The 15,532-nt window shown below is 43.9% G+C and overlaps 1 protein-coding gene across 1 annotated transcript in view; it reads right to left on the bottom strand.

The window, feature by feature from the left end:
* The window catches only part of LOC124775855 (pickpocket protein 28-like), a 182,002-nt gene that overhangs the window by 142,089 nt on the left and 24,381 nt on the right, over nt 1–15,532 (bottom strand). Inside the window, exon 2 of the mRNA XM_047250689.1 lies at nt 1,602–1,796. Coding sequence (XP_047106645.1) covers nt 1,602–1,796 — 195 coding nt within the window. The remainder of the gene's footprint in view (nt 1–1,601; nt 1,797–15,532) is intronic.

Genomic DNA, 15,532 nt, shown 5'->3' with positions numbered 1-15,532 from the left:
TTAAGCTGGTGCTTAAATACGACAACGCAATTTGCAAGTTTGGTTAGCATCTTCATTTATGTTCAAGCATGCATTTCTCCTGGTTTTTCCGTATTTTTGTCGAACCCCTGTGTGTCGGAACTACGGAAAAAGTTACTCGAACTGTAACTGTACTGACGTTGCGTGATCTTCGTCGGCGAATGGATGAATGAAATTTGAGTCAAGTGCACGGCTCGCCTATAAATTGGTAACATCTACATCTACATTTATACTCCGCAAGCCACCCAACGGTGTGTGGCGGAGCGCACTTTACATGCCACTGTCATTACCTCCCTTTCCTGTTCCAGTCGCGTATGGTTCGCGGGAAGAACGACTGCCGGAAACCCTCCGTGCGCGCTCGAATCTCGCTAATTTTTACATTCGTGATCTCCTCGGGAGGTACAAGCAATACCTCATCCAGAAACGCACCCTCTCGAAACCTGGGCAGCAAGTTACACCGCCATGCAGAGCGCCTCTCTTCCAGAGTCTGCCACCTGACTTTGCTAAACATCTCCGTAACGCTATCACGCTTACCAAATAACCCTGTGACGAAACGCGCCTCTCTTCTTTGGATCTTCTCTATCTCCTCCGTCAACCCGACGTGTACGGATCCCACACTGATGAGCAATACTGAAGTATAGGTCGAACGAGTGTGTGTCTCGCCGTGCAGCAAGCTCCGCAAGACGACGGTTGACATTCCGCTGCCACAGCGGAATGTCAGTGTGCACCACCTTTTTTAGGTCCTGCACTTCCGCATTGGAGCTCACGTCTTTGGCTTCAATCGCGGCGTGCACCTTCTCGTCTATTTTTTTTATAAATTCGTTTTCAATTTTGTGCACTTGTTCGGACATTTTCTGATCAATTACTTGACTTGTGCCAATTTCTAGTAAGCCACATACTTTGTTGATGAACTACATTTTCTAAAGTCTCTCCCAATGAATGTCAGCCTGGCACCCGCCTTACCAACAATTAATTTTATATGATCATTTCACTTCAAATCGTTCCGTAAGCATACTCCCAGATATTTTACAGAAGTAACTGCTACCAGTGTTTGTTCCTCTATTAATCATAGAATAAAGGATCCTTCTTTCTATGTATTCGCAATACATTACATTTGTCTATGTTAAGGGTCAGTTGCCGCTCCCTGCACCAAGTGCCTATCCGCTGTAGATCTTCCTGTATTTCGCTGCAATATTCTAATGCTGCAACTTCTCTGTATACTACAGCATCATCCGCGAAAAGTCGCATGGAACTTCCGGCACTATCCACTAGCAATGGTCCCATAACACTCCCCAGTGTCACGCCAGAGGTTACTTTAACGTCTGTAGGCGTCTCTCCATTAAAAACAACATGCTGTGTTCTGTTTGCTAAAAACTCTTCAATCCAGCCACACAGCTGGTCTGATATTACGTAGGCTCTCATTTTGTTTATCAGGTGACAGTGCGGAACTCTATCGAACGCCTACCGGATGTCAAGAAAAATGGCATCTACCTGGGACCCTGAATCTAATATTTTCTAGGTCTCATGAACAAGTCGCGTACGACTGAGATCAGTACGTAAAGGCGATCTGTCCGGTAGGTTACCTCTCCGCTGCGGGCCGCTGGACGTCGCCGACGTATCGCAGGCCGTGCATGCTGGTGCTGCGGCAGTACTCGGACACGTGGGCCACGCACCGCACCACGGCTGGATCGCTCTGCTCGCGGGGCTGCGCGCCGCACGTGCACGCCTGCTGCCCCCGGGGTGCACCCGCCTCCAGCTGCTTCTCTGACTTCTCGCCTCTGGAAGCAGACCACACCACTGTAAGTAAGGGAAACATCTGCTTTTCAGTACGTTCCGCATGAATATCGGCTCTTAGCTAGAAAAGTACAGGTACAGGTTTAAGAGTTACATTTGGTAATGGAGAAAGATGCATAAGACACAACCAATCACACATGCTACCCGAGCTATCTACCACACCATCCATATCTCCTAAATCTCTCTCCAACTTCACTTGAGTCTCCTGGTCGAGTGCGGTAGAACGTGGAAACTTCAGGTAGGCTGCACCCACAGAAATACGTGAGAACTCTAAGTGTATCCACGGCGAAGTCAAGCCACCACCTGTAACTGAATTGCTTCGTGATTCCGTTCCTCAGCTTTCCACACCTTCAACCGAACCGTTCATCTTATTAACGTAGTACAGTATTTAGTACCAACCCTTCACAAGAAAGAGATATGAAATACAACTCTCCGTAAAATCCGACGCAAAGCCACACACGAATTAAAGCTACTTACACGCCACAGCTGGAGTCTACGACACTAAATCAGCTGAGAGCTATGGGATACAAAGGCCTCTCACTACGTTACCACTCATCCAGCAACAACAGACGTTAGGGTGTGAAAACTCATATACACAGCTCAAAAGGAATTACGACTGCCCATATAATCAGCGACACCAATATCTAGATCCTACTAGTACGGCGGAGACCAGCAACACGAGACAACAGGCGAGAGCAACCATTATGAGGGTGCGAAGTAATCATCACAGTACATGTTACACCCCATGGAAAGTGTTGTGTTGTTATGTTATGGGCCTACAGGGTTCGAATACTTTTCACTGAAGATAGTCACACAATGACAGAAATAGATGTGTAAACTAAAGGATTATGACCGATGCTGTCATTTCTCCAAAATATTTTGAAAGGAAGAACTGCATTGCCCGAAGGACTGACCCCCAGTTATCCACTGCATCAGAAGGCAGATCGTACACATTAAGTTAAGTGTATTTGTACACATTTATTAATTTAAAATAACACACGTTTTGTCGTGATTGACTTTAAATTAAATTTTGCACATAGATAAGCGTAATCTATATACAGCAGTTTTATAAAAATTATACCTCTTTTTTTCTTAATTGCACTGAAATTTGCACATAGATAATAATCCAAACTGACAGTTGTTACTGATGTGTTTAAACCATATAATGTGTTTATTGAATGTGTTTAAACAATGTTTGGCCGTATGATCATAAAACCAAAAGCCCAAATACCATTATTCTAACCTACAAATCTCTCATTTGCCCCATTCTAAGTTGCACCAAAATTGCCTGGAATTCTGCCTCACCTAAATCCTACAAGCGCTTTGAAATCTAAGAAAGATTCGTATTCCGCCTTGCATTTCGCATCGTCATACCTTTCCCAATTCCCACCTTACAGCAACTCATCCAAATCCCACACAATCTTATCATCTTGGAGCACCTTATGACCCGACAAGCTAGTCAGGTAACCAAACTAAAGCATCTCGTAACGCAAATACTGTGTCATTTTATTTAGTGTTTTATTTAAATACCTTCTTTCCTATTTTTTGCGTACCTGAGAGTCTGATAAAAGTGTAGTATGATGAAACAGGGTATCGTACTTTTCTCGTCTGATATGTGTTGCCATCTCCCGGTAAACATAATAACCTCTTTCCCACTCGATGACCTTCATTCTTAGAGTATCTGCAGTCTGTTGAATGCAACCGTGACTTCTCTCGGTGGAATACATTTTTGCAGTGTTCTGTTGTAATATTCGGCTGTGAATTGTGCGTTTATATTTGCAAGACACTATTTTGAAGACTGTAAAGTAAGTATGATATAAGTTAAACGTTGTCTGCACTACAGTTCGTTGCGTGTTTCAAAATGTTGGTCCCGCTCAAGGGTGTTGAAATCAATTTGTTCTTGACATAGCGTAGTCGGATGAAACAGGGTGCCACTAAGTTTGACAAAACTTATCGAGTTGATCTAAAACTCGTCGTTTGCGTTTTTAAAATTGTTTATTTAATTTGATCAATCAGAAAATTTATTATTATTATTATTATTCACAGGATCTAACTTAAATTATACCATAATTATGGCGGCTTATAAAAGAAAAACTGACAGACAGTCATGGATTCTAGAGATTATGAAAGAAGCTGCAGCTTCAGTTTTTGCCCAAACAATGGGCTATTTGAAAGCATCAAAGTCTTTTGGGGTTCCTCACAGTACTCTGGAAGCACGTGTAAAAAAGGCCTGGAGTAGCATGTGTTTAGAGGATACTACAAAGACAGGTCGGCCTATTTACTATTTTTGAAGAAATTAATTAAACTGTTGCTATTATTATTATTATTGTAGTTGTTTTAGGTCTAGCCTGCTACAAACCTGTATTTAATCAGGAGCAGGAAACTGAACTGGCTGAATATATGGAAAGCGGATTGTTTGGATTGACTATCGATGAAGTGCGGAGTCTTGCTTTCGAACTGGCAGAGAAAAATAACCTGCTGCTTAACTTCATCAAGACTAAGAAGATGGTAGGTAAATGCTGGCTCTATTCGTTTTTGAAGAGGAACCCGGAAATAAGCCTACGTTCTGCTGAGCCAACATCTCTTGGCAGAGCAATGGGCTTTAACCGCGCAGTGGAGAAGCAGTTCTTTGGTTTGCTGTTAGAACTTTATAATAGGTACAACTTCACCGCCGATAGACTCTATAATGGGCATGAGACAGGAATAACAACAGTCCCTAATAAACAATCAGAGGTGCTTGCCTTGAGGGTTCGAATGGCTCCGAGCACCATGCGACCCAACCTCCGAGGCCATCAGTCGCCCAGAACCCAGAACTAATCAAACCCAACCAACCCAAGGACATCACACACATCCATGCCCGAGGCAGGACTCGAACCTGCGACCGTAGCGGCCACGCGGTTCCAGACTGAAGCGCCCCCAACCGCACGGCCACACCGGCCGGCTTGCCTTGAGGGGAAAATGCCAAGTAGGCGGTTTGGTTTCCGCGGGGAGAGGCACCTTAATGATTGCTGTAGCCTCTATGAGCGCTTCTGGAATTTATATGCCCACAATATTTGTGTACCCTAGACAAATAGCCAAGCCTGAGCTTCTGGATAATGCTCCGCCAGGATCTACTGCCGAGTATCAAATGGTTCAAATGGCTCTGAGCACTATGGGACTTAACTGCTGAGGTCATCAGTCCCCTAGAACTTAGAACTACTTAAACCTAACTAACCTAAGGACATCACACACATCCATGCCCGAGGCAGGATTCGAACCTGCGACCGTAGCGGTCGCGCGGTTCCAGACTGTGGCGCCTAGAACCGCTCGACCACTTCTGCTCTCAGATGGTTACTCAACACGCACAAAAAATACTGAAGTTATTGATATGGCTAGAGAAAACCATGTTCATCTCTTATGCTTCCCCCCACACTGCACCCGCCGAATGCAGCTCCTGGATGTCGCATTCATGGCCCCAATGGGTAATTATTACTCTCAAGAGGTTAGAAAGTGGATTAAGTGTCGTCCTGGACACGTGATAACCACCAATCAAGTTTCAGAGGTGTATGGGACAGCATTCATGAAAGCTGCTTCTATTGAGACTGCTGTAAATGAATTCCGTAAAACTGGAATCTTCCCACTGGATGCAGATATTTTCCCTGATTGGATGTATCATGTCAACAGACGCTGATCCACCGTTGGAGAAAGGTGATGTCCCGCTACTTCACAGTCATTAAACAGAGAAACATCTTTTCCAACCACACCAGGGTCTTCTCAGTCGGATAGGCCTAAGCCTTCAACTTCAGCTTTCCACGTCTCTCCGAAAGACATTAAAGCAGTGCCGATAGCTGAAAGAAAGGAACAAAAATCTCACGGAAGAAGAGAAAAGACAGCTGTTCTTACAAGTTCACCTTATAAGGAAGAATTAAAGTCTTCTATGAAAAAGGGGAAGACTCCCAAAATGAAACTTCAAATGGGGCCACATTCTAACAGTTACAGGCTTACTGAAGTCACAGAAGAAAGAAAAGAAAGGTGGAAAAGTACGGGAGTATAGGACATCGTCAGAAGAAGGAGGAGTAAATAATAATAGAGCTTGAATTTATTGTAACGAACTTTTCTCCAATTGTATGTCTGAAGAAGGCTGCTGCATGGGCTCATGAACAGTGCGCCGGTATTAATGATGATGATGATGAACCATATAAATGAGATTTTTGTTCATGAAGTGATTGTCAGGGTTTGTAAATGGAGTATTTTTTAAATTTTAGTTATAATGTAGTCCTCTGTTTTACCCAACTAGTCTGATAAAATGGGGTAGTTGACAGAAGCGTAAATAATTCTTCTCTGTGATCAGGCATTGTTTTTAAATATATGTTTTTCATGCCCAATTCTAAGTAGACAGATTGGACAATTAGTGATTTAAAACTCAGGAGGTTGATACACATAGTTCATTACGTCCCCTGTTTTAACCAACTCTCCCCTACTTTATGTCACTATTTGTACTTATTTCTGATTTTGTACCAAATATGAAACATTGCTGCACATCTAAGGTGATATGTGAAAACACTGTTGGCATTACCGGTCCAGCTACAACTTCGTTATAATTTTAATGATAGATAGGTAATGTTCAAGGGAAGTCCCTCAGAGTTAAACAGGCAGAATCGTGTCAATGGAAAAGGCAGAAGGCACTTAGAGAGGGCGTCTACAGGACAACGCATCAGTGACCACTCAGACACCATACCGTGCACTTCTCGGATAACATACGGCGCAGAGATCTGTACAACTCCAGGGAACTACTGCCTCGGACGGTCTGGCTGTGACAGTGCAGATGTGGAATGAGTGAACAGTGTTCCAGGATATTTGTTCCTTACGTGAAGTGCCCTGAGCGAACCTTTTAAACGCTGAGGCTGGAATTACACAGTATTTGACGACTCATCCAGGCAAGTTACGCTTTCGTTTAGCATTGTAAATCACGCGGACTAGTATTTATTCTGTGTCCTTTTATCAATGTTCACTTTCCAGACACATAAATGTCACCACCGTCTATGTTAGAACCTCTCACAGACAGCAAATGGCAGTGACGCTAGCAGTGGAGGGTATATGAAGAGTATCAGGGGGGACGCGGATAACAGTGTAGCCGTTACCTTAATGCAGAAACAGCGATTTATCTGAAGTCCAAAAGAGGCGTGATTAATGCCTTTCGGTCCAAGGGTGGAAGCATTTCCGAATAAAGTTTATAAACTATTTGCTTCCCACCATGGTTGAAGTACACCCTGTGTGGCGCTATCCAAAAACCGCGCCCAAGCAATAGCGATGTACTAGGAGCCATAGATGACAGGGGAGGACGACATCTCCGGAGATATGTTTGGGCAAACAGACGTGCAACTGATGGCCATCTGACCTCCAAGATGAGCCGAGGGGCTAACAACAGCCTCGATCACCCAGATGAACCGAGAGGCTAACCACAGCCTCTCCTCAACGACCGTTCAGCGAATGTTACTTTGTATGGGCCTCCGCAGCAGGCGTCTTATTCATGCAACCATGCTGACTCTTGTTCACTGTCGACTAAGGGTGGAATTTTCTCACCAGAATCGAAACTGGACGTCCAATGAATGGTGACAGCTGGCCTTTTCAGATGAATCACGTTAATGAAACTTCCTGGCAGATTAAAACTGTGTGCCCGACCGAGACTCGAACTCGGGACCTTTGCCTTTCGCGGGCAAGTGCTCTACCATCTGAGCTACCGAAGCACGAGTCACGCCCGGTACTCACAGCTTTACTCCTGCCAGTACCTCCTCTCCTACCATCACATATCAGCGCACACTCCGCAGGAGAGTGAAAATCTCATTCTGGAAACATCCCCCAGGCTGTGGGTAAGCCATGTTTCCGCAACATCCTTTCTTTCAGGAGTGCTAGTTCTGCAAGGTTCGCAGGAGAGCTTCTGTAAAGTTTGGAAGGTAGGAGACGAGGTACTGGGAGGAGTAAAGCTGTGAGTACCGGGCGTGAGTCATGCTTCGGTAGCTCAGATGGTAGAGCACTTGCCCGCGAAAGGCAAAGGTCATGAGTTCGAGTCTCGGTCGGGCACACAGTTTTAATCTGCCAGGAAGTTTCATATCAGCGCACACTCCGCTGCAGAGTGAAAATGTCATTCTGGAATCACGTTAATGTTCCATCGCACAGATGGCCTTTGGCGCCTACGGAGTAACCAAACACCCTGCAATCAGGAGCGAGTGTTTTCACGGCTTTCCCTGGGTGATCTCGACATTCTGGAAGGCACAACGTATTAACATAATAATGCATCTGTCATAGGGGACAGTGTACGTGCATGGTTCGAAGGGCACCAGGATGAATTTTCCGCAATCCAATAGGGAATCTGAGGAACCACCTCGACCAGGCTGTTCGCTTGTGCATCCTGACACCGAGAAACCCAGCGCACCTGGCCACGGCAATGGAGTCTGCATTGCTCGGTACTTTTCAGAACTTCATTGACTATGTTCTTTCACGCATCACAGCGGTCCACGCTGCAGCGGTTCTACTAACAGAATTGATGTACGTCGGGGGTAAAGAAGTGAGCTACATCTGTTGACGGGGCCCTTCAGCACATCGTCAGTCGATGCACTATGCGTTGTGATGGGAATCTTCCCAGTAGATATAACCATCAGGTACCGTAAGCAAGGTTCTGGCTTAGGATGGGGAGACTAGACCAGGTTCGGCAGATCACTGGTGCACCGCTTGAGACAACACGCCAACTCGGAGCATGGCGAGTGGATACCTGGCAGAGCGAGTGGGACAATAGTGATAAGGGCCGCCGATTTTACAACTTCTTCCCTGATATCAGGGAAAGACTAAAACTAAAATATATCGAACTCAGCCGCGGTATGGTACATTTCCTCACAGGACATGACCCTTATCCCACGCACCTGAGCCGTGTGAGTCTGCGACAGACTAGTAGATGCACATGCGGGGAAGAATGTTCTCCAGAATACATTGTCCTCTTCTGCGGGCAGCGCACAAACATAAGACACACACTACATGTCAACCACTAGAACACACAGAACGAACTGTATGCCATACTACACGACTCGCACCAGTGGACAGAACTATATACACTGACTAACGAAACCTCCAAGATTCCATACATAGAATACCTACGTAACAGACCTTACAGAAGGCCAGTCGGTTCACAAAGATAGCAGAGTGCCCATGGGTTTGATGACACCACTGACACCTCTATTCAAGAAGAAGATACAGACTCAGACCTAGCCAACGACACAGATATTGATATGACTGACGTTGATGATAAATAGTGGCAACCTGAGCGAAAACAAAATGGACCAGAAATGCCAGAGCGAGGTGCATACGACATAACACACTCAAATAAAACTTAAAAAAAACGCAACTGTACAGATGTAAATATTTTGCAGCACCTCCGCGTCCAACGAGAGGCACACAGTAAGTGAGCAGGAGCTTAAAGTTAGGTAACTCTTTAAGGGACCTACGCCTCCTGGTGAGCAACGACGCACGGCCTGGATGGAAGAATCTTAATTGTGGTCCCTCTTAGGTGAGCCCAACCAGACGGATACATTAATGTAGATCGGGGAAAACCACCGTTCAGGCCGGGTAGTTTGCGTAGCCGGGAGGTGCTAATTGCTGGGCATTTAACGAGAATGAACAAAGTATGCTAGACATGGAGTGCCCTCTTGTATTTTCTTTCTTTATTTTTATACTGATGTTAGCTTAAGAATGGTAGACATAGAAAACGAATCGTGAGTGGCGTCCAGTGACTTGAAGTTCATTCCAAGACCCTGGCCGCCACCCAAAATCATGTGACGGGAACTTCTCTTTCTATACTCATTTCCTATCTTCTTTTTTCAACTCTTCTTGCGCACCAAATTTTTTATGTATCATTTTCCTACTTCCATTGTATTAATTGTAATGTTATTTAAATGCTGCACAAAAAAACAACTGTTTAGAAATGAAAACAAATAGCGCCCGCCTCCACGTGGCTGGACACGGGCAACGGTGTGAGTGGGGACGGGAGCCGGTGTGGTATCATCAGCCACTCCGGGCTCCGAACCCAGTCACAGTGGCCAAGTAAAAACGTGGTCCACGCTGCAAATGTGGTCTTACGGTCTTTTTACAGTTGGTCATCATCCAAACCGGTAATGTGCCTAGTGACCTCAAAAGATCGAAAATAATAGCCATCTTAAAATCAGGGAAGCCAACAAACTCACCGAAGAGCTACAGGCCCATAGCACTACTGTCAGTAATATATAAATTGTTAGAAAGGCTCATCTACAATAGAATCTGCCAGAAATACTCAATGCTATACCAATCGAACAAGCAGGTTTCAGACCAAACCGCAGCTGTGTCGATCAAGTTCTCTCACTCACGACGTACATTGAAGCTGGGTTCCAAAGAAAGCTTAAAACCTCTGCAGCATTCATAGACCTGTCAGCTGCCTACGACACAGTCTGGAGAGAAGGCATGATTTATAAGTTCCTCCGCATAATCCCATGTAAACTAACAGCTCGCCTACTAAACAACATGCTGAATGACAGAACGATCCAAGTCACCATGGGTTCAGATATTAGTTCACCGAGGAAATTAAAAAATGGCCTACCTCAAGGATCGGTGCTTGCACCACTCCTCTTCAATCTCTACATTGCAGACATACCGGAAACAAGATCAAAGAAGTTTGGCTACGCCGATGACTGGGTCCTTGCAACGAGAAGTCAGTCATTTGAAGGGGCAGAGGAGACCCTAACAGCTGACTTGGAGAAGATGGGAGAATATTTCCGAAAATGGCACCTGCAACCTAACGCCAACAAAACAGAAGTATCATGTTTTCACCTAAACAATAAAGCGGCTAAGAGGGAGCTCAGAATAAAATTCGAGACCACATGGCTTACCCACAATAAAACCCCAAAGTACCTAGGTGTGACCCTCGATAGAACACTCTCTTTCAAAGGTCACCTAATGAAAACAGCAGAGAAACTAAAAACAAGGAATAACATTATACAGAAGCTCTGTGGAACGACATGGGGAGCGGCAGCTACTACGTTACGGACATCAGCCTTAAGTCTCGTCTTCTCAGCTGCCGAATATTGTGCGCCGGTATGGCTAAACAGCCCCCACACCCATCGAATCGATGCACAGCTCAATAACACAATGAGAATGATCGCTGGTGTAATAAAGACTACACCCGTGGAATGGCTCCCAGTACTAAGCCACATACCACCCCCTAACCTACGCCGCACAAACGCTCTTATAAGAGAGTACAAAAAGATAATGAGCAATCGGAATCTACCCATCCATGAGAATTTTGAAGATGCCACCCAAAGCCGCCTCCGCTCCGGAAGGTCACCCATCAGAACCGCAATAGCCACATCTGCAACAGAGGAAGAATTCAACATAACCAGCGCCTCGCACCAAGAATGGTCCTTAAAGAACATCAGCAAACTCCCATGTATCTCCCAGAAGCCTCCAGGTTTTGACTTATCACGCAAAACCTGGGCAACTTTAAACAGAATTAGAACTAAACATGGCAGATGCGCCTATTCCCTCTACCAGTGGGGCATGACAGAATCGCCGCTATGTCAATGTGGAGAAAATCAAACTATCCAGCACATAATAGAAGACTGCCCCAGGACAGCCTACGATGGGACTCCAGAAGATTTCCTGATGGCGACTCCAGAATCAATTGCATATATTAACTCATTAGATGTTTGTTTGTAATTACTTCCAAACTACTATAACTTTGTATAACTACTGTAACATGTGTATTATGTGTAATTTTGTATAATTTTGTATAATTCTGTATAACTATTGTAATAACTGTAAGAATATCTAATGCCAAATTATTACAATTTTGCATATTGATTGTAATAACAATTGTGTCTAAATGCCATACGCTAAATAAATAAATACAGTTGGTCACATTAATCTCACTGGACAGTGTAATTTAATTTACGTGTGCATACGGACTGCTTTTTGCCCAGGTGTTACTGCCTGTAGTAGGTTCCTGGCCTATATCCTAAAATTTATCTTGGCGTCATAACGTTAAAAGTAAACCTGTATTTTTTCTTAAAACACTGTCAGAAATTTACAATATCTTGAAAAACAATTCTACTGGCTGAGTCAAGTTACTTGGTGCAGTCAGTTAGCTACGCAAGTTGTGACAGAATTAAGTTAATTTTAATTTAGGACTATCAAACCCGGCATTGCTTTGTAATTGCTAAATATATTTGGGAATTGTGCTATACATTTATCCTTTCTTCTTCTTCTCCCTCTGTCTGTCCACGACCACCTCCTTCCCATCTCTCTGTCAATCTTCTCCTTTCCCCTCTCAATGGCCATTTACTCCCACCCCTTTCTCCACTCATCTCCTCTTCCTTTCCTCTCTCCTACCTTGATAGTTAATAATTGTTGTCATCAGCGGAACCTTGATCGGGAACTGAAGTCGTTTAAAATGAGTAAGTAAATCGGTAAATTTCAAAGAAATCGGCGAACAACTTTCGAAGATTGAATTATCTCTTGTTGAGGAATTAGAAGAATCGATCTGGGTGCGATCTGTTTTACTTTGTACAAATTTTCTAATGCCAAGATAGCATAAATAATTCTTTATATACAAACAGCCCGTTTCGACAGACACTGCTGTCATCCTCAGGTCCCCTAAATTTTATCTTATAACATGTGTTCATTTTGAGCTGCTCCAAGTTGTCATGTAGATAAAATTTAGCACCTGATACAAAGGTTTGTTATAAACAAAACATTTAAAATGGGAAAGCACCTTGTGCACATAGCCATATTCAATCATCTGTGAACGCTACGTATATTCACATGACGATGTCCAGAAGATACTTTTTGATTTTAAATTTTTTGTTTATGACAAACCTTTGTATAATGTGCTACATTTTATCTACATGTCAGCTTGGCGTGAGGTACAACTTAAGATGAACCAATTTTATGAGACCTGAAGATGACAGCAAAGTATGTTGAAACTCGTTTTGTAAACCAAGAAATATTTATGTGCTGTTCGCTTTAGAAAGTTTTTCGTATCGAAGATTTAACATTTTGAGCAAACGAACATTTATTTTTTATTTATGTAAATTTCATTGTTTGCAAAGTGTGGAAAGTGTATGTTCATTTGTGCGTACCTGTATTTATGAGACATCTGTGTAGAGAAAGAAGGGCTGCCAATTGATTTTGCTTGGGAACTTAAGAAGATTTTACTTTGCACAAAACCATATATAATATTCCCGCAAACGATAATGTGAGGGGGTGACATTCTTGTCTTTTAGTGGCTCACAGTGAAGTACGTAAACAATATTACACGTAAAATACTGTCCAATAGATTTGTCATGAAATAGCTAATGCAGACAGCAATTTTTTTCTTTTTTATTAGGTCATCAGTCTTCTGACTGCTTTGATGCGGCCGGCCCCGAGTTCCTCCTCTGTGCCAACCTTTCCATATCAGAGTAGCAACTGCAACCCGCCGTCATTCGGATCTGCGGGCGGGGACTACACCAGAAAATGTCGTCATCAGAAGAAACAAAACTGGCGTCCTATGGACTGGAGTGTGAAATGTTAGATCCCTTAATCGTACAGGTAGGCTAGAAAATTTGAAGTGGGTAATGGATACTTTAAGGTTTGATGCAGAGGGAGTTAGTGATGTTCTGTGGCTGGACGAACAGGATTTCTGCGCAGGTAAATAAATGGCTATAAATACAAAATCAGACAGGGGTGATGCGGGAGTCGGTTTAATAATGAATAAAAATACATGAATGCGTTTAAGCTACTATTAATAGCATTGCAAGCACATTATGGTAGCCAAGACAGACACTAAGCCCACAGCCGCCACAATAGTACAGGTTTACATGCCAACTGACTCCGCAGGTGACAAATAAAAAAGTCGTGTGACTAGGGCCTACCGGCGGGTAGACCGTTCGCCGGGTGCAAGTCTTTCGATTTGACGCCACTTCGGCGACTTGCGCGTCAGTGGGGATGAAATGATAATGATTAGGACAATGCAACACCCTGTCCCTGAGCGGAGAAAATCTCCGACTCAACCGGGAATCGAACCCGAGCCCTTAAGATTGCCATTCTGTTGCGCTGACCATTGAGCTACCGGGAACGGGCTGTATAAATGATGAAGAAATTGATGATGAGATAAAATAATTTGTTCTGATAGTCAAGGGAGACGATAACTTAATTGTGTTATCTCAAAAATGAATTGGATTGTCCCATTTGTTCTTCATATGACCCCTACAAGATCATATATTTTCGCCACCACACATGCATAGAAATAAACAAAAATGGCTTCCCGCTATGAAAGACTATTTCAGAATGGAGCGAATGAGAAATAATTAACGTTGCATGTGTTAATACGAAAAAGAAATTTCCTCTTAAGATGCTGCTACGATGTAAAATGATTTCTTCCCACCATAGCTTCTACATGTATCACAGGAAGATTATGTTTTTAGAGGAAATACTGGTAAATCATTTACACTAAGACACTGTGTACTTAGATATCTTGTGTGATTACTCGTGTCATTACAACTGAGAGTTTAGTAAAATTTGGAGTGGAAGTGGAGGTAGAATGAAAATACAACTCCGCCAGAGCGTGGAAGATGGTTTTAAGGGTGAAATCCTTTGGGGAGAATGAATTTACATTTACCTACGTACACATTCTATTTCACGCCATGACCGTGGCGGAAGCAATAGTAAAAGCCTCAAACGTCTAGGGCGTACGTGAATGTGAAATGTGTATTTGATCCTAAGTTCGAAACTACATGGGAGACGTTTGGCTACTAAGTGTTGTTCTCTAATACACGCGCTTTTAGTAAAGACTTTTTCTCAAAGATATAACCTACGAATCGATTTTCTAGACAAACCGTACTGACAACTGCTGAAAGCTGCAGCATATTCTGAAGTAACGAATTCTCTCGTTGCTGTTTCCCTGGATTACTATTGGTTATTTATCATTGGTCTTAGAGTCATGGTACACCTGCAAAACATAAACGAAATCGATTTTAGTTGTTAATTGAAGGGGATCTGGAACTGCTGTCGGTCACTTTGATCTTCCTAGGCATCTTTTCTTTCTCTCTGACAACTTATTTATGAAATCAGACGTTTTGTATCGCAGACGACTTCTGACAGTTCCTTCGACCCAGTGATGGTGTCTATGCCTTGACATGAAATGAATCATTCATACCATATTATATGGCTGAATGAGGACGTTGACAGCGTTATTTGTAATCAATCAGTTGATAATCGCACACATTGAGCGTAAAGTTGAATTCTTGCATTAATTATAATACATTCCTGGAAATGGAAAAAAGAACACGTTGACACCGGTGAGTCAGACCCACCATACTTGTTCCGGACACTGCGAGAGGGCTGTACAAGCAATGATCACACGCACGGCACAGCGGACACACCAGGAACCGCGGTGTTGGCCGTCGAATGGCGCTAGCTGCGCAGCATTTGTGCACCGCCGCCGTCAGTGTCAGCCAGTTTGCCGTGGCATACGGAGCTCCATCGCAGTCTTTAACACTGGTAGCATGCCGCGACAGCGTGGGCGTGAACCGTATGTGCAGTTGACGGACTTTGAGCGAGGGCGTATAGTGGGCATGCGGGAGGCCGGGTGGACGTACCGCCGAATTGCTCAACACGTGGGGCGTGAGGTCTCCACAGTACATCGATGTTGTCGCCAGTGGTCGGCGGAAGGTGCACGTGCCCG

Source organism: Schistocerca piceifrons, chromosome 2, assembly GCF_021461385.2.
Source record: "Schistocerca piceifrons isolate TAMUIC-IGC-003096 chromosome 2, iqSchPice1.1, whole genome shotgun sequence".
Lineage (NCBI taxonomy): Eukaryota > Metazoa > Arthropoda > Insecta > Orthoptera > Acrididae > Schistocerca > Schistocerca piceifrons.
The sequence above is the reverse complement of the archived record's forward strand: the minus strand, read 5'-3'. Positions and strand labels throughout refer to the sequence as shown.